The sequence below is a fragment of the Lactuca sativa genome, chromosome 4 (assembly GCF_002870075.4).
Source record: "Lactuca sativa cultivar Salinas chromosome 4, Lsat_Salinas_v11, whole genome shotgun sequence".
NCBI classification, from domain to species: Eukaryota; Viridiplantae; Streptophyta; class Magnoliopsida; order Asterales; family Asteraceae; genus Lactuca; species Lactuca sativa.
The window spans coordinates 67,878,809-67,904,274 of NC_056626.2; the positions used below are offsets into that span (position 1 = coordinate 67,878,809).

The 25,466-nt window shown below is 33.8% G+C and overlaps 2 protein-coding genes across 3 annotated transcripts; one reads left to right on the forward strand and one right to left on the reverse strand.

The window, feature by feature from the left end:
* Positions 1 to 865: 865 nt before the first annotated feature.
* LOC111907001 (protein NRT1/ PTR FAMILY 7.3) lies at positions 866 to 7,132 on the forward strand. The gene is made up of 5 exons (XM_023902788.3): positions 866 to 988; positions 4,833 to 4,947; positions 5,037 to 5,254; positions 5,503 to 6,059; positions 6,224 to 7,132. The coding sequence occupies exons 1-5, from the start codon at positions 911 to 913 to the stop codon at positions 7,047 to 7,049; spliced, it is 1,794 nt and encodes a 597-aa protein (XP_023758556.1). The 5' UTR covers positions 866 to 910; the 3' UTR covers positions 7,050 to 7,132.
* A 112-nt stretch (positions 7,133 to 7,244) lies between these two features.
* On the reverse strand, positions 7,245 to 9,724 carry LOC111907002 (arginase 1, mitochondrial). 2 transcript variants are annotated; one of them, XM_023902790.3, is made up of 7 exons: positions 9,538 to 9,724; positions 8,757 to 8,908; positions 8,534 to 8,693; positions 8,321 to 8,454; positions 7,944 to 8,153; positions 7,733 to 7,843; positions 7,245 to 7,644 (listed from the first exon to the last, which is right to left on the reverse strand). In XM_023902790.3, exons 2-7 carry the CDS (start codon positions 8,889 to 8,891, stop codon positions 7,384 to 7,386), a joined length of 1,011 nt encoding a protein of 336 aa, XP_023758558.1. In that variant the 5' UTR covers positions 8,892 to 8,908; positions 9,538 to 9,724; the 3' UTR covers positions 7,245 to 7,383. The 2 variants fall into 2 exon arrangements, with proteins under 2 accessions (XP_023758558.1, XP_023758557.1); XM_023902789.3 differs by having other exon boundaries at positions 8,757 to 8,917.
* Positions 9,725 to 25,466: the final 15,742 nt, after the last annotated feature.

The window sequence follows — 25,466 nt, forward strand, 5'->3', positions numbered from 1 at the left end:
TAAACTGTATGTTAAATTATGAGGTCAGATTGTTCTTTGACATTATTATTACTACTGAAACTCAGGAATGTGGTCCTGCTAGCCCGACCTATAACCAGTTTTAGAGTTGAAATGAAAATCTAACAGTTTTGATTAGGGTCGAAATAATAATAATAATAAAAACTAGCTCTATATATTGACCTTGATAACTGTAAACCCCATTACAAAATTAATAAACATCCCTTAATTGTTCGTATGTGGAAAAAGAACAATTGCCCTAATGTTGTGAATCCGTAAATCTTGTGTGTTATTTAGTTTTCTTTCCATCTTATACATTTGTCTATATCTGTTTGTACGTAGATAACCCACATTTACCTAGTGTAAAACACCATCCATATGTGCGTGTACGGCTTAATTAACAAGATACAAATCACTACGCCATCATTAAATGGATTTTATCAAATCAAAGTATAAATACCTCAACAAACTACCTACTTAGAAGTTCATAAGTCAAAATAAACCGTAACAATGGAAATGGAAATAATCTCAATGTTTGGTGTCTTGTCACTACAAAATATCCAAATTTAAGAACATTTACAGTTCTGTTTTACAATATACAAATTACTACTTGATCCATGAGATTCTATCGGAGTAAGTTATCTTAAACTTCGAACATCATCTTTGCATGTACACATGCCGTATAAATCACTACAACTTCGTTTTCTCACACTTGGACAATTTACCGGAAAAAAAAACTTTATACATATATATATATATATATATATATATATATATATATATATATATATATATATATATATATATATATATATATATATATATATATATATATATATATATATATATATATATTGAGTGAGTGAGTCCATATAAACCCTTTGGTTCTCCTTCTCTAGAACACACACTAAAAATGGAGTCAAGAAAAGAATCCAATCAGCTTCCATCAACAACAGATCACCTGTCAATGTTATGCAACAATGATTTCCAGGTACTGCATTTCTTTAGTAAATATAACTCAATTTTCATAAATCTTTTTAAAGTATTTGAATCAATTGATGAGTACTAAGATCGGATGCATGGATTTTGTTTAACTAATTAACGACAAGCAAACTTATCATACATCTCCAGATACATGCATATACATTAAACAACTCTGGATATAGCCACGAAATGTAATATATATACATTAATACATGTGTGTGCTTATGTGCAGTGTATGTATGTGTATAATAACTTGATATACATATTGTTAGAATTTATGCTTGGATTTATGTTATTAATTAATATTTGTGTTTGTATGTGTGTTTTTCAAATGTCATTGAAGAACATGTGTGTTTCTAATGCTTTTGTTCTCTAAGAAGAAAATATAAAGTTGTTTTCAGAATTAAACAGCGGTGGTAAAATTCTTAATTACCATCGATGAAGATATCTTCTTTATCATTTTTTGGCATTGTTTTGAATACATGTGTTGATTTTGGGGTTTCCCCTACTAATTGTAATTTCTTTATCAAATGTTCGAGTTTAGTTTACATATTTATTCATATATATTTACTACATATGGTTATTTTTTGTAATTTGTTATTAATTATAAAATGGTATTTTTGGTATATAATTAGTAATTATATAATATTTATTGAATAATTGTTTCATTAAATATTAGAATTCTTTATGAAACACAATGAGTATTGTTATGATCCCACATCGGCCGAAAGTACTATAAGTTGGTGGCTTATAAGTCTAAGTGTCCCCTCCTCCCACAAGCTGGCTTTTGGGAGTGAGTTCTACACTTGGGCTTATGGCATGATACGGGCCTAGTATGGGATGAGTTCGTATCAATTGGTATCAGAGTCGTCCCCATCTTTCGGGGTGCCAACACTTGGAGTGGTGGCCTACGGAGTGGTGGCTTGGACCTGAAAAGAGGGGTGTCAACCGTGACCAACATAGCCGTGACCAACAATGACTCGGAGTGGTGGCTTGGACCAAAAGGGGGTGCCAACCGTGACCAACGAGGACGTTGGCTCTTTAAAGCGTGGGGTATTGTTATGATCCCACATCGGCCGAAAGTACTATAAGTTGGTGGCTTATAAGTCTAAGTGTCCCCTCCTCCCACAAGCTGGCTTTTGGGAGTGAGTTCTACACTTGGGCTTATGGCATGATACGGGCCTAGTATGGGATGAGTTCGTATCATATATCTAGAAAATTGATAGCTATTGAAGCAAACTTTAATTATAAGTGATAGAAAGTTAATATAATTTTTATAATACAAAAAAGGAAGTAAACACCGAATAAAACAGATGTTATTACCTTGCTAAATCTTGCATTTAATAACTATATATTGTTGGTGTTTGTTAGTAAAACTATCCTTTTTAAAAAATGAAGTTTCTTTTTTTTTTTTTTTTTATCATTTTCACTCTTATTCAATTTGTCAAATGTAAATTCTATAGTTATTTTAAATTAATTTTTTTTTCACATGTCATTTTATGAATTTTTTTATTTTATTAATTTCATGTAATATTTTAATATAATAATTACAATAAATATAATAATAAATAGATATCAATTTATTAATGAACTTACATTTTAATTTCAAAAATCTCAAAATTAAAGCTTATTAATTTATTTAATTATTTAACTTAGCACTTGTTTAAATTTAAAAGAGAAAAAACATTTTTATTATAATAATTCAATATATTTTTTTATTTTTTTATAAATTCAAAGTCAGAATGGTAATTATTTATGTAGTTGACTAACATTTTTGCTTAGACAACTTTAATTTTAGTATAGAAAAAAATAAACGAAAGTCAAAAAAATTATATTAACTTTGTTTATGTATCAAAAAATGTAAATAAAACTTAAGCAGGTTCTATTCCATAAGAAATATATTATTATTTACTAATTAGTTGTCACATTTTATAAGGTTTACAAAGTTATTATGGTTTCAAATATGAAAAAAAAGGAATTAACGTTTTTGTTTTTTGGATTGGAAAAATTGATTTCGTCAAAATTAAATGGTTGATGCATGTTTTTGCTCGAAGTCAATTTTGCATACCATGACAATATTGAAATCAAACTTAAAAAACATTAGTGATGCTTGCAAAAATCTATTAAAGTTGTTTTCAATTTTCAAAATTATAAACAATTGCTAATTTTATCATGTTTATGCTTATTTGAAAACATGATCATAGAAACATAAAACAAAAACGTCATCAATTAATTCTTTGACTTTGAGGAAAATTGCATAACTTTTTTTATTTATAAAACACATGAACCATGATGAAGTTCAGCAAGTCTTGAATTATATTGTATGCCCCAAATTGGGAACACACTTATAATTCTTATGATTTGAAAACACTTTTAAAGATTGTATATTCTAAAAAGCTGGCTTAGGATTTGATTGATATGAATATACAAATCCAAGTGGTACCCAAGTTATCATTCTCACTTTTACAATTCACAACGATTATTACTACTATCTAAAAAAGAATTAATATCCAATCAATTAATTGTGACAAAAGATAAAAATTAATGTCATCTAGCTACTTTAATATTATGTTCTATAATGCCCTTCTAAATCATGCATACCCCCATACATATATACCATTTCCGAAAACACTTAGATTTCAAGAAGTGGATGGCAAAAGTCTTTTGGTAAGACTGATATGAAGCTCGACATGTTGTGAAAACAAACCTTTCTCGGCATGCCATTGCCAAAGAGAGAAAATCATTTGCATATATATATATATATATATATATATATATATATATATATATATATATATATATATATATATATATATATATATATATATATATATATATATATATATATATATATATATATATATATATATATATATATAAACTGAAAACGTAAAATATATTATTTTTATTTTATTATTCTATAATGAATTTTATATCTCCAACTTTATGTTATTATTCAACAGTAAATAGATGAATGACGACACGTTAAAACTAATATTAGAATTTATTATAATAATATACATTCACAAAATTTATAATAAAATAATAACATTCTAATGAATATATGAATATTAACATTAGAATTGCTTCAATAATACATATATAACATTCATTATAGAATAATAACAACATTATGTTTTCACACTATTTAGTATTTTTATTTGAACTTTTATATATATATATATATATATATATATATATATATATATATATATATATATATATATATATATATATATATATATATATATATATTCATTTTAGTGTGGTATTTAATTGTATTTGACCCACGAAAAATAAAGTGAGGAAAAGTGGAGTCAAATTATTTCTTGAGCTTCACACCAAAAAAGATTTTCACTTTCAACGAACACCATCATCGTCTTTTCCGTTTTTTTTAATATTTTAAAGATTATCTTCAAAGTAATAAAAATTAAAAAAGAAAGTTTCATGGCTTTCAAAAGTAATCATACACAATTATTCACATGAAGAACATGCGTTACGCCATTGCAATTTGCAATTCTTTCACTGCAATTAGAAACGTACTTGCAATTCTTTCACTGCAATTATGGTATGCAATTATGGTATGTTTAATTTATGGAAGTTATGTTAATGATATATTGGAAATAAAAAATGAAATAAATTACAAATAGAAAATAAATATATCTCAAAATTATGACAAAATGACATGTGGCCAATTGAATGAGAGAATGACATGTGGCAAAATCATTTTTATTTATTAGGGTAGAATACATAAAAATCAAATCTGAATTTAAAATCTTAAAATACAAAAGTATTTAATCTTGTTTAATTAAGAGTGGTGTTTATTCATTCTGATCCATTATATCATGCAGAGTGTTAAAAACAAACTCTTAAACGAGTGCACAAGAGACGGCTCCTTGGATTGGAATGGAAAACCGGCAGTAAAGCAAAAAACCGGAGGATGGAAATCCGGGATGCTCTTGCTTGGTATGTTTTTAAGTCACAAAATTCGAATTCAAACGTAAAATTAAATTTGTGCTTTATGAGCTGTACCTTATGCTGATTTGTTTGTGCAGTGAATGAAGGATTAGCAACACTTGCATTCACAGGAGTGGAAGTGAATATGGTTTTGTTTTCAAAGTCTGCTTTGAGACAATCGAATGCAGAATCAGCCACCATGTTTAGCACTTGGATGGGGAGTGTTTACTTGTTCTCACTTTTGGGTGCTTTCTTTAGTGACTCATATTTGGGAAGATACCTCACTTGTGTCATTTTTCAAGTTATTTTGACCATTGTAAGTCAACCCTTTACCCCATTTCTCCATAACTTCACGTAAACTTATTACAATCCAGTTCTAGTCTCAACCGTTACATCCTTAGAGTCTCAATTCCAATGAGGATTTGACTATTTATTGTCGTTTACTTTATTTACATTTCACATGATGTGATGCTCATGGCAGGAAGGAGACAAGACAGTGTAGGCCAACTCAGATGTTTTGAGACTGTGTTGACTTAAAACTTTTTATTTGGGCTTTTGTTGCAGGGTTTGGTTGCATTGTCATTGACAACTCAAGCGTTTATGTTACAACCAAAAGGTTGTGGCAAAATAGGAGAAGTATGCAACGCTCATTCATCGGTGGAAAAAGCAATTTTCTATTTATCAATTTACTTAGTTGCCCTTGGAAACGGTGGCGCCGAGCCAGCCCTTGCTACATTTGGTGCTGATCAGTTTGATGAGGAAGATCCAGAAGAAAAGAGGGCGAAAACGACTTTTTTGAGCTACTTCTATGTTGCCCTAAACTTAGGATCTTTGATATCAGAGACGTTATTAGTTTATATTGAAACCATGGGAGAGTACGTGGTGGCTTTTTGGATATCTACAGCATGTGGTTTTATTGCTTTGATGTCGGTTTTGAGTGGGAGTTTTAGATATCGGCATTTTAAGCCTAGTGGTAATCCCATCTCGAGATTCTCTCAAGTTATTGTGGCTTCTATGAGGAAAATTAAGCTTGAGGTGCCATCTAATGGAGATGGGCTCTATGAAGATTATTCTAGAGATGAAGGCGGAACAAGGAGAATATATCACACTAATGACTTCAAGTAAGTTCGGTTTCAGATTAAACGCAATAGATAGCAACATGTTTTGTTAATTTGTTTATAATAGCATCCTACTTTCATTTTTCTATTACTATTTTGAAAAATAAAAATCTATTTCATTTTTCATTTTCCTACTTCCATTTTTCTGAGACTCGTGTATTTTACAGGTTTCTTGATCGCGCATCAATCATGACCCCAGATGACGCCCAAAACCCACACCCATGGAGACTATGCACCATCACCCAAGTCGAAGAAGTAAAATGCGTGCTAAGACTCCTCCCAATATGGCTATGCACCATACTATCATCCGTAGTATTCATACAAATGATTTCTCTATTTGTAGAACAAGGTGCTGCGATGAACAGAGAACTCTCAAACTTCCACATCCCACCCGCAAGCATGACAATCTTTGACATCATAAGCACATCCGCCTTCATCATATGCTATGACAAACTCATCCTCCCTCTATACACCAAAGTAACAAAAACAAAACCAAACCCTCCAACCGAGTTACAAAGAATGGGAATTGGACTTGCTATAGCCACATTAGCCATTATCACAGCTGGTTTTGTCGAACATCACAGACTAAAAAGTAAAGGACCCAAGGAAACAAGCTCTTTGAGTATATTTTGGCAAACACCACAGTATGTGTTGGTGGGGGTTGCTGAGGCGTTTACTTATGTGGCTCAATGGGAGTTTTTTGCAGCTCAAGTTCCGGATAAGTTGAAGAGTATTGGGCTTGGATTGTCTATGTGCTCGTCCGCGATGGGGAGCTATATTAGCAGTATTATATTGTCGGTTGTCATGAAGATTACTTCGAAAGATGGGAAGCCTGGGTGGGTCCCGGCGAACTTGAATGACGGGCATTTGGATCGGTTTTTTTTCCTTTGTGCGGGTTTGACTGCGGTTAATCTTGTGTTGTTTGTTTCATGTGCTAAGAGGTATAAGAATATAGTTGTAGAGAGAAGAGATGAAGCACGTGAAATGGATTGAATTACCTTGTGGTTGTTGTTGTTGTTCTTGTTTAAATAAGATACAAAGAGAGAAAGAAATATAGCATGTTAAATTATAGAGTATATTACCGATTTGGTCTTTCTGGTTGGTGGTTTTAGATCCAAAAATGAATATTTTTTCATTTTTGGTCCCTGAGTTAACATAATGTCGTTTAGTTTGTTAACATTAGCTAAATTAGTAAAGATGGTTTTCACTATGATCAACTTGAGTTCTTCAGATATGATTTAAACAGGAAATAAACCAACGGAATAACTCAAATGAAGCTACATCATTAATATTTATTTTTAATGATAAACCAAGAAAAGTGGTTTCTTCATTTAGATATTTTTGCAGTCAACTCTCTGACCAATTTAGCAGCAACCATGCCAGTCATCCCATCAACAGTATCACGTTGTGGGTTGAACTCAACCACATCTGCACCAACAACATCGGCTTGAAGATTGTGGAGAATGTTGAGAACATCTCGGAATGAGAGGCCTCCCGGCTCGATATGGGAAACACCAGGGGCAAATGCCGGATCAAGACAGTCAACGTCTATTGAGATATACACTCCCTTAACACCCTCTCCAAGTTTCTGGATAATAACAATAAACAGTGATTAGGATGAGAATGGCATTTACGTCTTTTTGCACAGACAAGAAATCAAGAGCAAGTCCCACTACCAGATTCTCCAAAAAGGGTCGATCTTTTGAAAATGTGCGCATTTCATATTGCTCAACTCCAAATCTTTTCCCTTGTTCACGTCCTTCACTTGTTATTGATCGGATGCCAACCTGAAAAAGGAAACAAGAATTCATAAATAAAAAATAGAAAAGGAACCAAGTTTTGTACTAGTTATTAGTTTAATTTGTTATACTATTTCAAAAGGAATACCTGCAAGAGACGCCTAGCATAACCACCCTCCATAATTCTAGCAAAAGAAGATGCATGTGAATACTTATTTCCTTCAAAGCAATCATAAATATCAGGATGTGCATCAAGGTGAAGAACATCCACAGGTCCTCCAAGCTTCTCAGAAACAGCCCTCACTACAGGATATGATATCGAATGATCACCCCCTAAAACTAAAGGCCTCAATGGACTCTGCAAAAAGACCATATACTTTACCATCTTTTTCTTATTAGGACATATTATACTTTGAAAAATCTAACCAATTGTAACAAGGAAAATTGCTTTTAGATTTTTCACAGAAAAAATGCTGTAATATGAAGAAATGAATATAACAAACAAAGCAGTGAAAAGCAGCTTACTTCTTCCATCACTAGTTTGACAGACTCACTGATGATATTCATCAATCTGTCATCATCTATTCCACAATCTCGAAGCTCTTGAACAGGAACATCACCCACATCTGTTAAAATCCTAGGATCATTCAACTCTTTCCCTGAATCACACAACATGATTAATTCATGTTTTCAAATTACACACCATGACACATTGTAAATGTATTTAATTATCTATACCTTCCTCTGTGGTGGCATTTGTACTTCCACACCAAATGGCCTCTCGAATCCTTGGTGGAGCAAATGCGGGACCCTGAAGAAATGATGAATTGTGTCCAAGAGGAACTCCAAGAAGAGATGCTGAAGCTTTAGCACCACCTAATGCACGAACTAGCTCTCCCTTATAAAAAATTACATATTGTCAAAACTTAAGTTATAAATGCATAATGAAGTATGGACATACCTTAAGTTTTGCCCTCTCACGAATGAGTGTAAGAGATGCCTCCATGACTCGGTTCTGTCCCTTCTCTATCACATCCTTAGGAACACTGTTTAATGTGTGTAGATAATGAATTCCTCTTCTCCCAATCTTCATCATGTTTGTTGGATAGATATCTGTTGCAGCTACAAGAGAGAACAAGTTAAGTAAAAAATTTTAAGCTGGGAACTATGCTATCTCATTTAGTTAGCCTTTGTATCTCAATTTTAACCAATTTTGGTAAGAAAAAGGGTGAATTTGCAGTTTTGCTATTACTATCTAACATACGGTTGAACTGGGCAGTAGGCCGGGCAAACAAATATTTTCCCCCAAAATGTTCCATTCAGATGTTGAGCAAATTCACCGATTGAACAAGTAATCAATAGTCTTTTAGATTACCTAATGTTCTAATCTCAACTATTTACAGATTAAGAATCACCACATCAAAATTATGGACAAAATTTCCCTTAAACTTTCAAAACGGATAAAGAGTTTAACTGGATCATATACACTACAAAAACAATTACACGCAATTCAAACATGAACGTATTACGTATATCTCGTCACGAAAAAAAATCGATGTTACTGATATACATATGAATCGGTTTCAAAGGTACAGTTCTGTCTCATCTCAAAGAATTTCAACTCGTGAAAGTTAAATTAATTCCACCAAAAGAAAGAAATAGATCAACACATACGAAAAAAAACAGAGCAGACGTAAATCTAACGAAAACTATGGGAAAAATTGAAAGGATAAAGGCGTTACCAATAGATTAAAGCGTTATCTAGAGAGAAACTGAGATTCAGAACAGCAGCGGGCGGGTATACAGGTGAAATTTTGGAAAAAAAGAAAATTGAGGATTGATTATCTGATATGAAGATGGTGTTTATACATGTGTGTGAGTGTATTGGGGTGTGTGTCTGCGTAAGTTATTGGCGCAATTAAAAATAATTAGGAAAGGGGAGTGTTTGGTGATATTTTTTAAGGAAAGTAGAAAGAAACAACAAATGGATTAATTGTTGAGGTGGGCACCAAGGGGAATGTTTTCTTTTCTTTTTCATATTTAAAAACTAATATATAAAATTTAAATTTTGGAAATCAAAACCTTGAGTTTGTATTGAAAAATGAGTTGTATGAAATTATTCAAGTATCTAAATGAATTATTTGTGTTGTATTCTGTACCATCAGTGAAGATATATAGTCGTATTAATATATCACCTAGTGAAGTCATAGTCTCGAATCTTGTAACAGGTTCCTTGGAGTAGTTGGTAAACGGACTTGCATTAAATGAATAAAAATTTTGGGACTTAATTGGAACTTTCAATAGAAAACGTTTGTGCGTTTACCGTTGATTCTATTGCAAACAATTTTTTCCAAAAAAAAAAAAATGAAAGTACTTTCTACAAAAGGTTGATATGGTACGAACTTGTCAACAATGGGCGGAGCTTGAACAATTTATTTGGGGCCGAAAGTATTATAAACTAGAATTAACGTTTAATCTCTTGATTTTCATCATGAATTTCTTCATTATCAACCTTTCTTTTGAAAAAATAATGAATGATTTTCATATTTCACATATTAGATTAACATAAGCAAATAAACAATGTTAATCATCCATCACTAATTAGTTGAACCAAGAAGGCAAGAAGATAATATTTAACAATGTGTAATTAGTTGATTCCTAAAATTCCAACAACAATTCCAACTTTCTAATTCCAAGTATCCAACAGCCAAACAAGTACAATAATAGAAATTAGAAAAGAGAGAATACGAAACAGGTAAGAACAGCAACCAAAGACCGAAGTGAAAGCATACCTGATTACGTGATTTTCTTCACTTATGTGTTATGAAACATGAAAGAACAAGCGAACAACAGAATTGCAGTTGCGCAGAACAGTTGAACAGCAGCAGGCAGTAGCAATGCAACAGGTGATGGTGGTGAATGGCGGAGCGCCGGAGCCGACAGCTTCGATTTAAGGATTAGCGACTTGCGATTAGCGAAGAATTGAGGATGGGGCTTGAGGGATTGGGATGGAAGCTTTACAGATTGAACGATGGTCGATGGAACGATTACTTCTCTATCTCTAGTGGATCGGCTTCTTGGCAAACGAACAGTGGATCATGAAGGGGCCACAGCCTAAGACTCACATTGTGGCACCTGGTTCTTGGTACGTATTTCTTTCGTTAGCTATTTATATATTTTTGCATTTTGGCCTTGGACTCGGCAAGTTGAATGACCAACTCGCCGAGTAGAAGCGGGATGTGACGCGAGACTTAAGTGATGGACTCGGCGAGTCGGGTCCCGGACTCGGCGAGTAGGTACTGTTTGGACTAAAACCCTAATCCGAGGGTTTGAACCCCATTTAAGCAATGTTATGACGGCCATATTGTCCCTTATGCTCCCCAAAACACTTCTCATTGAAACCCTAGCCGTTTATGCTTTGTTGAGGCCATTTTTGGTGTTCTTGTGTGGTTGTTAAACTTAGAAGGAAGGAAGGAGCTTGGAACTTGAGTTGGGGCCAGTAGATCTAGGGATTTTACTTCATTTGCAGCAGCTTCAAGGTATAATGCCCATGTCTTGACTCATCTATGTGTTTATTCATCTTTAACTTGGGATCTCTTTGGATTTCTAAGCCATATTTCGAATTTGGAAGTGTTGAGTGGGTTTTGACTTCAGATCTGAACCTAAAGAGGGGTCTCATGGCATAAAGGTGCCAACTTTAGGGCCATGAGAGCCCCATGCACATTGTAGGACACTTTATATGGATTTTTGAGCTAAAAACCCCATGCATGTGCATCAAGTTTGGAACTTTACGTATAAATTGGACATTAGGAGGCCAAATCTATGGTTTTGGTGTGTTAGATATCATTTAAATCTACTGTATGGAATTGGTCAAGATTGGACTTAGCAAGTCCGTTCTTGGGACTAGGCGAGTCCAAGACCTAAAGTCTCATATCTGTTAAGGGTCTAAAGAACTTAGCTCGGTGTTAGAAGGACTGTAGAAGGTCAGAAAGGGTGACCCAACACATTGGACTTAGTTTTAGACCTGGAGTTCATGGGACTCGACGAGTGCTAGAACAGACTCAGTGAGTCCAAGACAATCTCCTTAAGATTGAATATGAACTCGACGAGTTGTTCATACAACTCGGCGAGTCGAGGTCAGACTTGTTCTTCGGATGAAGGTTGTAACGCCTGCAGATCCGGGCTAGTCAATTTAGAGGCAATAGGGGTCGAAAACGACTTTTCGACAAAAAGATTATTTAGAATAAATAATATTAACCAAGCTGTAGAATATGTCACAGGATTTCCGTACATATAAAGAACGCCGAAATCCGAGTTATAACGAAGAAGTTATGACCCGTCGAAGTTTCGCGTCGGAACCGGCACGGCGCCGGGAAGCGTAAATAGTAAATTTATGATAGAGCGAGATTTAGATTTAGCGCTCTAAACGAAAGTCGTAGAATATGTTAAACTAAGAACTTCGATAAAAAGAACGCCCAAATCTGACTTCGTATGAAGAAGTTACGATTTTTCGAAGTTTCGGATTAGTAGTGTACAGTCCGAAATTCGAATATTAGATCGAGCGATTTTTATCCGACACAACCTAAACGAGAATTGAAGATCTCATTATTAGTAGCGTAACAATAAAAAGACAGACGAAAATGGACATCGGATGAAGAAGTTATGAGATTTTAACGGACCAATCCTATCCCGACCTGTTAAAAATATAACTTTAAAAATAAAGTCAAAATTAGCCGACGGAGTCTAAATGAAAGTTGTAGAGTACGTCTCCACCTACGCGTGGATATAAATAACGTCAAAAACGGAGTTCGTATGAACGAGTTACAAATTATAATAGCATATTTACGTATTAAAATAAAGTATAAATCATATATACGTACACATATATATACATATGTATATATCATTAGAAAGGTATCGACGATGCGGTCATTATAAGACTAATGTTGAGTTCTTTCGACATTAGTTTAGTGCAAATATCATTAAATCTATTTAAAATAGTATTATAAAGGGGTGTTTAGTTGTTTATATAACTATAAGGTCATTAAGTAATTATGAAGGGTAGTTTTTGTAAATTCAATTACTATAAATAAGAGGCTTGGGCTCTCATATTTCTTGCACCATTCTCTTGATTCAAGAGTCTTTCTCTCCTTATCCCCCGAGCATTTCGGTCCCTCGTGATTCGACTTCTCTTTCTGTAGTTTTAGTATAGTAAGGTGAGCGTTGAAGCGCTGCACGAATCTTTCTTAGAAAGATTCAGCGACGAAGTTCTGCCCCTACAGAGCCCGACTCCTAGCTAAAATCCTCTTGTAAGTAAGTTATGCTTACCCTATTTTAAATATAGTTTATATTTAAAATTAGTATTGTTATTATAAATTTATAATAAATATTTGAGCTATTATTATGACTTATATAAGTGTCGTTATAATATCTTTTTAACTACTCGCGGTACGGGGAATCTGGTTTAAAGGGCCGCATAGGGTTGTTGGATTTCAGAAGTGCTATATGCCAAAATGGTCCTGCCCTCCGGTGTTTTATGTATGGTCCCTGTCTGTACATAGTGGTTGGAAAGTATTGTTTAAACGCTTATATAATAATAATAATAAGACTAATAATTAGTCACGGTAAATATTAGACTAAAATCTAGTGGTAATAATACTAGGTTTCGTCGAAGGAAATTATTTTAAAGTAAACGAAGCGCTGTCCGAGTACCGAGTCACCACCTTCTCAAGTGAGTGCATAGTTACTTTCATCTTACACATAGATATGAAGTATTTTATATAAACTACGTGCTATATGTGCACATTATCTGAATACTTGCTGTCTATGCTGGTTGAACGTTTTATACATGTTTTAAAGGACTTAAACTGTATATGTATTTTATATATACGAAAATGTTGGGTATGAGATGGGTAGATGAATGATGAGAGATAGAAGATGACGTGAGTATACATTGCCAGCTACAGACTTAGTGCCTATGGGACAAACACCGGTAGCTATGGACTTAGTACCTTTTAGACGTTGGTAGCTATGGATTTAGTACCTGTAGGAATTGGTAGCTATGGACTTAGTACCTGTTGAATATTGGTAGCTATGGACTTAGTACCTATTAGATAAAGACTGGTAGCTATGGATTTAGTACCCGATGAATAGACTATAGCAGCTATGGAATTAGTGCTTTATGAACGAACATTGGCAGCTATGGATTTAGTGCCAGTCCCATAACCCTGGAAGTAAGGGACTTCGGAATAAACGAATGCAGGATAGATGACTCTTAGGTTAAATCCTTAAAGAGTAAAGAAGATAATGGGGATGGGTAATTGGGTTGATTGTTTGATTGAACATAATAATTATATTATTGTGGGTTGAAAACCCTATGTACTCACTAGGTTTCCCAACCTGACCCACTCAGTTTATGTATATCACAGGTGACGAAGTGAAGTGACATTACACTGAGAGATTTAAAAGAGATGTAGATCACTAGTGTAAATCATTCTAAGTCTGTTTATGCTTATGTTTCGGTATTAACGATGACATCCCAAACATTTTAAAATGAAATAAATACGTTTCTTCGAAAATGTTTTAATAATGTATTTACCATGTTTTTCTGGGAACAAATTCCGCAACCTTTTTATAAAATGAAGTACTCTGATTTTTATAAAGCATAAACAAAATCGGTCTTTTCTGGCCGTGATTTTGGGGATGTCACAAAGGTGAACTCGACGAGTTGTTCGTACAACTCGGCGAGTCGGCTGAGTTTCATGAAATGTTCATATAAGAGAGGAACTCGTCGAGGCGATGCCAAACTCGACGAGTCGGGACGTGGATAAGGACGAGTAAAGGGTGAGGGACTCGACGAGTTGACGGCCCAACTCGGCGAGTCGGGTCAACTTGAAGTTGACTTTGACTTGGACTTGTCTGGGGATAAAATAGTCATTTTACCCTAGGAGTAGATATCAGTTCTGACTTAGTGTTTTGTAGGGATTGTAGCCGGAGGATTTCCGGAGCGGCACCAGGAAGAACCTTCCCACACAATTCGACAACAGCTACTTGATGGAGGTAAGTTACCTTCCAGTAGCGGTGGGTCTACGACCACAATGTCGGCCCACCAGTAGGAGTTGTATGTTAGATGGTTGTCTTTGTGATATCATCTAGGTTTGCTACTACATAATATGTTATATGTTGGCATGATTTGATATACGTGATAGTGGTAGAGTTCGGTTGCTAGGACCGAAGGGTAGGTCAGGCACCCCAGATATGTCTGACATTATGTGATTATATGTTTATATGTTGGCATGATATGTTAAATGTGATAGCGGTAATTGGAGGGGAATAGTCCCCAAGTTCGGTTGTTAGGACCGAAGGGTAGTTCGGACACCCCAAGTATGTCTGATAGTATGTTTATGTTATGATATATGTGACGGTAGCAGTAGGGTGTGGAATAGTCCCCGAAGGTCGGTTGTTAGGACCGACGGGTAAGTCAGCACCCCATACTGGCTTGACATGGGTAGTTCAGCAACCTAAAATGGCTTGACACGGGTAGGTCGGCACCTCAGAATGGTCGTACGGGTTGGTCAGCACCCCATAATAGTCGTACCGGGTAGGTCGGGCACCCCAGAATTGTCCAACAGTATGTATGTTATGTGATTGTATGGTATGTGGTACGATGGGGGAACTCACTAAGCTTCATGCTTACAGTTTACAATTTTGGTTTCAGGTACCTCTTCAACGAAAGGGAAGGAAGCTGGCGCGGTAGCGACACATCATACACACATGTTGGTTTTCCGCATAAAGTTTCTTGGGATTGTATTCTGACATTGTTTTATTTTGTGAATGGTTTTCTGACATGAGTTGTGGATTTATGAAAAGTTATTGCTAGCTGGTGTTTTCTTATAAATGTTTTTATAAATCAATTAATTAAAAATGAATTTTTTAGACTTGAAAATTGGGTCGTTACACACATTGTTGGGCCTATAACTCTAAAAGTTAAGCATTCGTACTCTATTTCTAGCCCAAAATTCAAGGGGCCACAACCCCTCCTGGCCCCATAAAAGGTGCGCCTAACCTTTTATAAAATGAAGGTTGAATACAATCTTAAAATTTTGGTACAACTTACTCCCAAAAGCTAACTTAAAAGAGAAGGGGACACCTAGACTTATAAGCCACCAACTTACAGTAGTTTCGGTCGATATGGGATCATAACAAACTTTTTTATTTTGAATAAACATGAAACCTCCATTTTTCCTTATGTTAACTTGTCTCTTTCACAAGTTATTTTCAAAAATTTAAGATTGTATTCAACCTTCATTCTATAATCATATTCTATATATTCAGGTTTAACAATCCAGTCTATTAATGTAAATCCAATCATCAACTTTATTGTTTAATAGTTTAATTTACTTATTTTTAGATCCCAATATAAGAGAAAATAACAAAAATAAGCATTTTACTTGGCCGGTCCAAGCCGATTAGAGGCCTGGGGCAAACCAAAAAAATGGGGCCTTTTTAAGGGTTTTTTTTTAGTTTTAAAATTTTAACCAAACAAAATAATGTGGTTTTTCATAATGATATACTTATAATTATATATAACATTACCAATAAAAAAATTATGATCACTTTGATATTTTATTAATTGAGGCCCAAAACAAAAGCAATAAACCAAAAATACTCTAGAGGTATAAGAACAATCAAATGAATAAAAAGTATAATGCAAGTCCGCTGCCACAATCTACAACAATAAATTATATTTATTTTTCCATGTTTACCCTTTGCAACAAATCAATAGAAAATTAACATCAGGAAGTATGAACCAAGCAGCAACAATTTAAAAATACTTATTTTTCATGTTTTCCCTTGGCAATACACAACTGTTGTGGGGATATAACACAAATAGCAAGGTACATTAAATTATTGTTCAACAGCAAACCAAGAAGGATCTTAAAGCCTTTAGAGATTGAATGCGTTAGACATAACTTGAGCAATGTGCTTCTATGAAGACACGAGCATTCCCAAAAGCAAAATACCAAGCCAAATTAGTATGAAAGCCTTAAACCAACAACTACGGTAGCATGTGGGACAAAAACCTGTTAAACCTGCTATTGCTAGTTGTTAAAAACCTCCGAGCAGTTCACTTGAAAAAAGCCAATACATCATTATAAAAAAGTTGAAATCAGACTTCGAAATTCGTACTGCACAGTGTAAGAAAAAAAATCAAAATTTAGAATGGTAGAATCAACTTTAGAAAGAATTAGAAATTTCAAGTAGCTTTAAACTTACACATATTCAGATTCAGAAATTAATTAAGTCTTACTCTTAATTCTCGAAGTTCGCATTCAGAAAGAACTTCCCATTCACTAACTTGCGTATGATGCAGTAGTACTAGTTTAGAAACAATAAATCAAAAATAAGAAGGAAAGAATAAGGAATGATCTGGTGCCTGTGATATTTTAGAAATAAGAATTGAGTTTCAGAAATCAAAAGAAATCAGAAAGGAAGAATAAGAAATGGTTGAACTCAAAAATCAAAGAAGAAGAATAAGAAATAGAATAAGTCTAGAACTAACCGTTATCTAGAGAAGTAGAAGCGATGGCGTTTAAAGTTTCTATAGAAACTAGATGACTGAAATTGTTGATGAGCCTTGAAATTTGGAAATATCGCGCGCCTCTCTCTAATCGGAATGGCTCTCGCTCCCTTTTTGGTGCCTAATCAGTATAGGACTGTTGGGCCTCTGAACCAGTCCATTAAGCTTAAAAACAATCGATTGTCAATATATAACCCAATATAACAAGTACAAAATGGGGGCCCTTTGGCATTTAGGGGCCTGGGGCGGTTGCCCAGCTTGCCCTGGCCCATGAGCCAGCCCTGATCGGAATGGCTCCCGCTCCCTTTTTGGTGCCTAATCAGTATAGGACTGTTGGGCTTCTGAACCAGTCCATTAAGCTAAAAAACAATGGATTATCAATATATAACCCAATATAACAAGTATAAAATAGGGGCCATTTGGCATTTGGGGGCCCGGAGTGGTTGCCCGGCTTGCCTTGGCCTATGGGCCAGCCCTGCATTGTTATTAAGTTTTTTTTACAAGAACTAGACAAAAATTAAGAATATTCCCCCACCAACCATCAATTTCGTTGTGCACTGTGAAATATTGAAAATGCACAACAAAACCCACAAAAAATCAACAACATTTCGTAATGACCCTTACAAAATCAACGGATATTTAATGATTTTCTTTTTCATTTTACGTTAATTTTTCTTGTAAAAACTCTCAACCTAAGACTATGTTTTTCTTCAATCCAAATCTTGATTTTTTTTTTTTTTTTTGAGAAAATGTCTTTGAAGATCATCACCGCAAAAAGAACTTTAAAAAATTGTTCTTTTAAAAATTGATTTCATAAAAATATGAATGAGTTCGGAGTACGTAAAATAAAAATTTTCTATGCTTTTTTGGTTCCCTATTATTTTAAATTTTTTTTTTGTGGGGACCATACAAAACTACCACCAGTTTGGAGGTTTTTTTTATAATTTTATAGTAAGTAAATGTTGGAATTTTGTTAAATGGAAAACACTCTCTTTGGGACATTGGAAGAAATAGGAAACTTATACTCCGTTAAAAAGCCTCCTACTAGTTGTTTACTAATTAGATCAAAGGCTTAAACTAGAGAGATTGGGTTGGATTTGATAATTGGGCTAGTCAAATTGGTCTTGAAAGCTTATATTAATATATATATTTAATGGTCAAAGATTGGCCTTGAGCATTGGGTCTCATTGACTAGTTACAATATTTTATATATATTAATTCCGATTTTGACTTTTATTATATACTAGTTGTGATACCCGTATAATATACGGGTTGATTAAAACAAAATGTTAAATACAAATGATTAAACAATAAGTTTTATTTGAATTTGAAATTTGAAATAAGTATAAATTAAAAAAAAATAAAAAAATTAAATTAAAATTATGTGTTTAGTTGTTAGACCCGAATATTAAATGTGTCAATTATAACAAAATTTTAAATACGAAGGTTTCAATTGTAAATTTATTTAAAATTGAAACTGAAATTTGAAATTTAAAATTTAAAATTTGAAATTAATATAGTTATTATGGTATGTTTAATATATAGAAACTAAATTAATGGTATATATTCAATAATGATAAATGAAGTAATTGACAAGTAGAAAATAAATATCTCAAAATTATGACAAAATGACATGTGGCATAATGCATGAGAGTGTGACAAGTGGCAAAAAAAACTTTCATTTATTAAAAAGGATTAAAAAACTGTTAAATTCGTTTTAACTGTTTTGACAGTTATTTTCGGTTAGCAGTTTTGGAAGAAAAAACCAGTCAATCTATATGTATAAATAGATCACCAAAGACCAGATTTCGGGTTCAGAAAAAATACACATAGATTCTGTTGGATTAGTGTCTAAGTCCATAACTATTTTGGTATGTACTTGACCCGATGGTGCATGGTCCTTTTGGGTTGCCTTCACCAAAGCAACTTGATAGGATGAATTATGGAGAGAAATGACTAAATATGATTTATTAATATATTATGGGAATAATATATTAAAGGAGAAATCATATTGTTTAATTAATATTAGTCAAGAATTAATTTGTAATTAGTTTTGTGACTAAAAGAGATTAATTAAACTTAAGGGACTGGAATTGTAATTATAAGATAATTGCAATTTGGGCCATGGATTGCCTTTTATTATAAGGTGGACGAATTCTAATGGGGAAGCCCATATGAAGTCGTCCAAGGCTTTAAGAAAAGGGCTCCATGGGTTGCTTAGGGCTTAAGCAACCAAATTAGGGTTTCCTTGTTAGATAACCCTAATAGCCTTACTATATAAAGACCCTTTATGCCTCAAAAACGTGGACAAGCAACCTTCTAGGGTTAGAACACGTTTTGGGCAGCCTCCATCCTCTCTCCTCTTCATCCTCTTGCTTATGGTGTTTGTGAACCATTAGAGGAGTGACACTTGTGACTCTAAGCCTTCCAAGGTCAATTCAAGGAGGAATTAGATTGTTATTGCTATATAACAATCAAGGTATGTTCTTAATCCTATTTACATGTGAATTCTGATTTCCATATGCTAGAATTAGGGTTTATAGTCTTGGATTCAAAGCATGTACAATAGAGAAACCTAGATCCAAGCATTAGGGTTTGTATGAGCACATAGGATGTCTTATGATCAAAACCCATCAGTGGTATCAGAGCCTTGATTGGTTTCTATTGTATTGATGCATATTTGATCGAAATAAGCACTGAAAATCGGTTTTTTTGAGTTTTGAAGGTTTGACTCGCCGAGTCAGCTGGACTTGACGAGTCCAAGCCCAGACTCGACGAGTCAAAGTGTCTGACAGCTCGTTTTCGCGATTTTCTTCCTGTTTTGGTTTTGGATAATTACCATAAACTCGTTTTTGTGATAAAATCCGAATTTTTTCATTATTATGTGATTATCCTTACCTAAATAGAAGATAATTGTCAAAATTTAGATAATCACTTGTTTTATTAGATAAAGTTTGATTATTTGTAATTTAGATTTGAATTATCTTGTGAAATAGTTTCAATTTATCCCTTTAGGTTTTATAGTTTAAATTTGAACCCCAAAAGTTTTGTTGTTTTGAAATTTAAATAGTTAAAACCCTAATGTTTTGAAAAAAGGTTTCAAAACTTGCCCTCAAGTTTTGGAATTTAAATTTTGATTAAATAGTTTAATTTTGATGCATATTTAAATTCTAAACCCTTATGGTTTGAAATGTTTCAAAACTTGCCCTCAAGTTTTGGAATTTAAAGGTTGATTAAAAGTTTAATTACAAATGTTAAATTCTAAAACTCTTGTATTGTTTTGAAAAAGTTCAAATCACACCCTTATGGTTTTATTAATTAATTAAGGTGTATAATTAAAAGAGGTTTAATAAATCCATAAAAGTTTAGGTTAACCATTTAATAGATTAAAAGTGTAATTGTTAAAGTTAACCACATAGTATTTTAAAAGTTATAAAATACACCCTATACTATATATAACATTAAAAGTCTAACATTATATATATGTATAACTAAAAGTCAGTCTTACCGTTAGTAGGCCTCATTCACGAAGCTGGTCTATAAGGGGTGTTTAAGGAAATTGCCTATAAAATGGCGATTGAATGGGTATCCACTCTTACCCACCGCACTCTTGACTAGTGGAGGGTCGTTAGCCGAACGGGTAGGATAGGACGAAACCTTCCATTATAAGTATAATGAATTACTAAAGTAACTAAATGTTTTCACAAAATTCCCAATCTTAGTTACTTAGGCAAAAGTGAATTGATGCAATTCCATGAAATTACACTTTGTGCCCTTGCGAAGACGTTAGTGGAGCGTGTGTGGTTAACCGGCACACTAAATGGGTCTAAGCAAAGGTAGCAAAGGGTGACTCAATGTTTGTCATAGTTCGATGGAGCGTGTGTGGTTTACCGACACATCGAATAGGTGACTGTAATATGTGAGGGCACCATGTAAGTTTGCATGGTTATTCACACCCGCTTTGTGATCCTCGGCATCCCAGTCACAAACTAGAGGGGCATATCGAGATATAAACATGCCATTGAAAGTTCAATGTATCTCAAAGGATCTAGGAGTTTTCATAGATTTAAAACTTAAATTTCTTTTTCGTTTTTCATGGTGGAAATTAGTGAATCGTCATTCACTTACCTTCAAATATTCTGCAACTAGATTACGACATCCCTTTTCTAGGTTGTAGCGCATTGTGTTGGGTCCTAGCCTTGGAATTTCATTTGGGTGATCTACCAAGGACTCAATCTATCAACTAACTTGAATTCGTTTTTCTCCCGTTTGTAGATGTCAAAGTTCGACAATTATGGTCTCCTCAAATCCCGTGGAACAAGCATTCCACATGAAGATGATATTCCACGATTCGATCGAGGAACAAGAAATCATGCTTCACTTCCTCTACCTCCTCCAATTATTCTCCCTAACCCACAAGTTCAAAGGCTTGAAAAGTTCAAGATCACTCAAGCCCTTTTGGCAAGTAAACATAAAGAAGGAAACTCCGTGTGTGCACACGTCCTATGGATGAAGTCACACATTGATAAGTTAAGAATGTTGAGATCCGTTGTCTGTGAGGAAATGGCTGTTGATTGGGTTCTTCAGTCACTTCCTAACTCATATAGTGAGTTCGTAAGAGAGTACTATATGATGAACTACGACGTGACCCTTATAGATCTCACCTATATGCTTATTGCTGCTGAATCAGAAATGATTTGGCGCAATAGAAAAGCAATGTTGATTGATGAATCTGCCTTCGAGACCTCTATGGATATAGACAATGGCAATGAAAGACATGCAATGATCGAAAAGTTTGATCATAAGAGAAAGGCGATGTCTAAAGTAGTTCCATGTGTTGTTCCAAAAGAGTCATTTTGCTTTTATTGCCAAGAGAAGGGGCATTGGAGACGAAGTTGCCCTAATTACCTAAGAGATCTAAGAGATGGGAGAGTCAGAACGTATGGCTCTACTTTAGGTAAGAATCCACTATCTAACTCCGTTAAGTTCCTATTCATTGATTCTTAATACATGATGTAATAAGATTGCATTTGAGTGTTTTTGCAGGATCGGTGAAAAGAAAGGAAGCTTGTTGAGAGAGCAAGATGAATCTAATCACCAAGAGATGGATCTTGATCGCATGGACTTGAAGATTAGATTTTGAGCTTAAATAGTTATGATAGAGTTGTTAGAAATTGTCCTTTTACATAGTTTTCAATGGATTTTGCATTGTAAGGACAAATTTTTCCGCTGCTTTTATAAATAAAATAAATTTTGTTTAACTTATTTATTTATTTGTTTATTTCCTTGCAATGAAATCGTTATGAAAATTGATGTTTGAATATTTCTACAACGAATGGATATGATTCTTAGTTATGTTGTTTATGTAAAAGTCGAGAATTTACCAAATAGGGAGAGTTTCTCATCGCCCAAGTTTCAATTGGACAAAAATTTGGAATCATGCAACTTGGTTGCACGATGAATGAAAAATTTCGTATTTGGAAATTAGACTAATTCATTGACAAAGTGTCAAGTGAAAGACTAGGAGATCGAGTACACAAAGTTGTGTGTTGATCGAACTCCACCATAAGAGTAACGAGATATTCGTCATGATTTACTAAATGTTTAGTAAATATGATTATACTTATAAGATTAAGTGTAATTCTGAATTGATTGAAAAGGTTTAAATCAATAGTAGAACGAATAACAAGAATCAAGTAGGCAAAGAGATAAAAGTTTCTCCATTCTAAGAAGAAGGGAGAGTACCTTTTATGCTTTATGATAGGTCTTAATGATTAAGAACCATATCTCAATTGATCCTCTAAGTGAGTCTTGGTACAATTGTATGTCCAAGAAGAGGAATCAAAGATTGAAGAAATGGTCAAATCAAGAAGTCAATCATACTTCGTTCCAAAACAAGTCTTAGAGTTAAGATTGTGACAATGAGTGAAAAGTATTAAGAAGGTTTAAAACATTCATTAAATGTGGTAAGTTGTGATGTCTTAGATAAGACAAAGACCAACTAGGACCAATTTATGAAGAGTTTTGATAAAAGCTACACTAACTCTTGAATATTTGTTTGTCAAGAAATGTTTTGACAAGAGAATCTTATATGTCAAGGAGTCAGTGGGAGTCTTAATGGTCTTGAAAGGTTTCAAGAACAAATCAAATAAACCTTATCGATCATCACTAGCACACGAGTTGAGGTTTACAACCTATAGTGTTGACATTATTTTGATTATGTGCTGCTACAATTGAGTTAATTATGCATATGAGTCCTATGAGTTCTCACCTTGAATGCATAAAAGGCAAAGCACCTTAATCAATGAAAGGTACATTGATAGGAAAAGGTGAGATGCTTAACTACTTGGAAGACGTGGTGGGCAGCTGTGCTACCATAAGGCAAGAAATCAAGATTAAGATAGTTCGGTCCATATGACTTTGAATTTGTCGTAAACTATGGTTTTAACAAATTCACATGGATAGGAACACATACACCGCTCAAATCTAAGTGTCATAAGATTTCCTCCTTCATGAAAATGATTGTGAAGAAATGCTTTCACTAAGAGAGATTTTAAGAAGATAGTGATTGTAAAATTGCATTCTCAAATTCAATCATGGTTACGACATCCCTTTCCATAATTTGAATTGTGAGGTTTGGCAATTAGTCTTAATTGTTTAGACACACATATGAACTATCGAAAGCAAAGGTGTATAAGTTCAAGAAGCATTGATAAAGGATTATCAAAGCACTAAGTATTAGAAACATGAACTTAAGAAATTCAATAAGCATTGTTTTTCTGAAAGTTAAGATGTTTATGAATACATGTCGAAGCTAGTGGGAGCATAAGTGTTATGTTTTATAATAATCATCATGATAGTGGGAGCACAAATGTTATGAATGTATGATTATTAAGGAAAGTATTGCAAGGTTAGCAATATTAATTATAGAAAACAAGAGTCATACTTTGCAAAGTTGTAAGAGTTGAAAGGTTGTTTTGCTATAATTAAGGGAGAGAATATTATGCTTCATTTCAAATCTAAAGGATTAGGTTGAGAAATGTTAATAAATTTAGTCAAAGGTACATAGTGTGTTCTTAAAATTTCGATTATGATTACGGCATCCCTTTTCACAATTCGAATTTTGAGAACATAGCAAATAAAACATTATGCGTCGTGTCCCATACGCTTCGGGTATAGGATCGATTGCAAATGCTTAATGTTTGACCATTCTAAAATTTTCCAAATCTCGAGCGCATTTAGAGGGAAAAGGGACTAGAATTGGTTTTGACTAAAACAATTAAACAACTATCAAAGGACAATCCAAAGTTCGACGAGGATTGGTCGCTTGTGAATAGTTGGAAGTATAGTATTGGAAAATATGGAAATGTGTCCATATTGGATGGACCATATCGACATCATTACGAATAGATAAGATTCTATTAAGAATGAGTTGTCATATGGAACATATGGAAGTGTGTCCATATTGGGAATTGAATATTGAGAAATCTATGACTAGATTAGAAACTTCTATGCAAAAGGATGTTCAAAGAATGTACTTTGAGTGAGTGACATCACGTCTATGGAATTGTCTTGTAACAATCTCCGATAGAGGACTTTGTAATATCATTGGCAATAGTCTTTGTGACTTTGGTGCAGTGACATTACGAAAGGATAGTTGCAAAGAATGTTAGAATCTAGCATATTCTATAAGTAGCAAGAATTTGATATTCTTTGACTTATGAAAAACGGATTTGGAGTTGTGAAATGAGAAGGATTGGAAATGTATTTAATGAGATCTATTTCACAAAGTAAGAACCATAGGTAAACATTGTGTTCATGCGAGGAGCATGGGACAAGTGTTGGAATTCAAGTAAGAAGTTGATTACCCGAAACGACAAATAATGAGTAATCAATATGGTGATAAATAAAAGGCGTTTTATTTATACTCAAAGGTTTGAGGCCATATGTGATTATTATTATTCTTGTGTTTCACATTTGCATGTTTTGACTTCCAAAATAATTGAGTTTATTAAGAATAATCGAATTATTCAAACGGGTCACAGTCGTTCATATGTTGGAAGTAGATATAACTGAAGACTGTCGTGAATT

Bases quoted from the DNA above. Each gene is read 5' to 3' on its own strand.
- LOC111907001 (XM_023902788.3), top strand. From the start codon at position 911: ATGGAGTCAAGAAAAGAATCCAATCAGCTTCCATCAACAACAGATCAC. The intron at 989-4,832 runs GTACTGCATTTC...TATATCATGCAG, and splicing joins TATGCAACAATGATTTCCAG to AGTGTTAAAAACAAACTCTT. The intron at 5,255-5,502 runs GTAAGTCAACCC...CTTTTGTTGCAG, and splicing joins TTCAAGTTATTTTGACCATT to GGTTTGGTTGCATTGTCATT.
- LOC111907002 (XM_023902790.3), bottom strand. From the start codon at position 8,891: ATGATGAAGATTGGGAGAAGAGGAATTCATTATCTACACACATTAAAC. The intron at 8,455-8,533 runs GTATAGATAATT...TGTGTGATTCAG, and splicing joins AAATGCCACCACAGAGGAAG to GGAAAGAGTTGAATGATCCT. The intron at 7,844-7,943 runs GTATTCCTTTTG...TTCCTTTTTCAG, and splicing joins ATGCTAGGCGTCTCTTGCAG to GTTGGCATCCGATCAATAAC.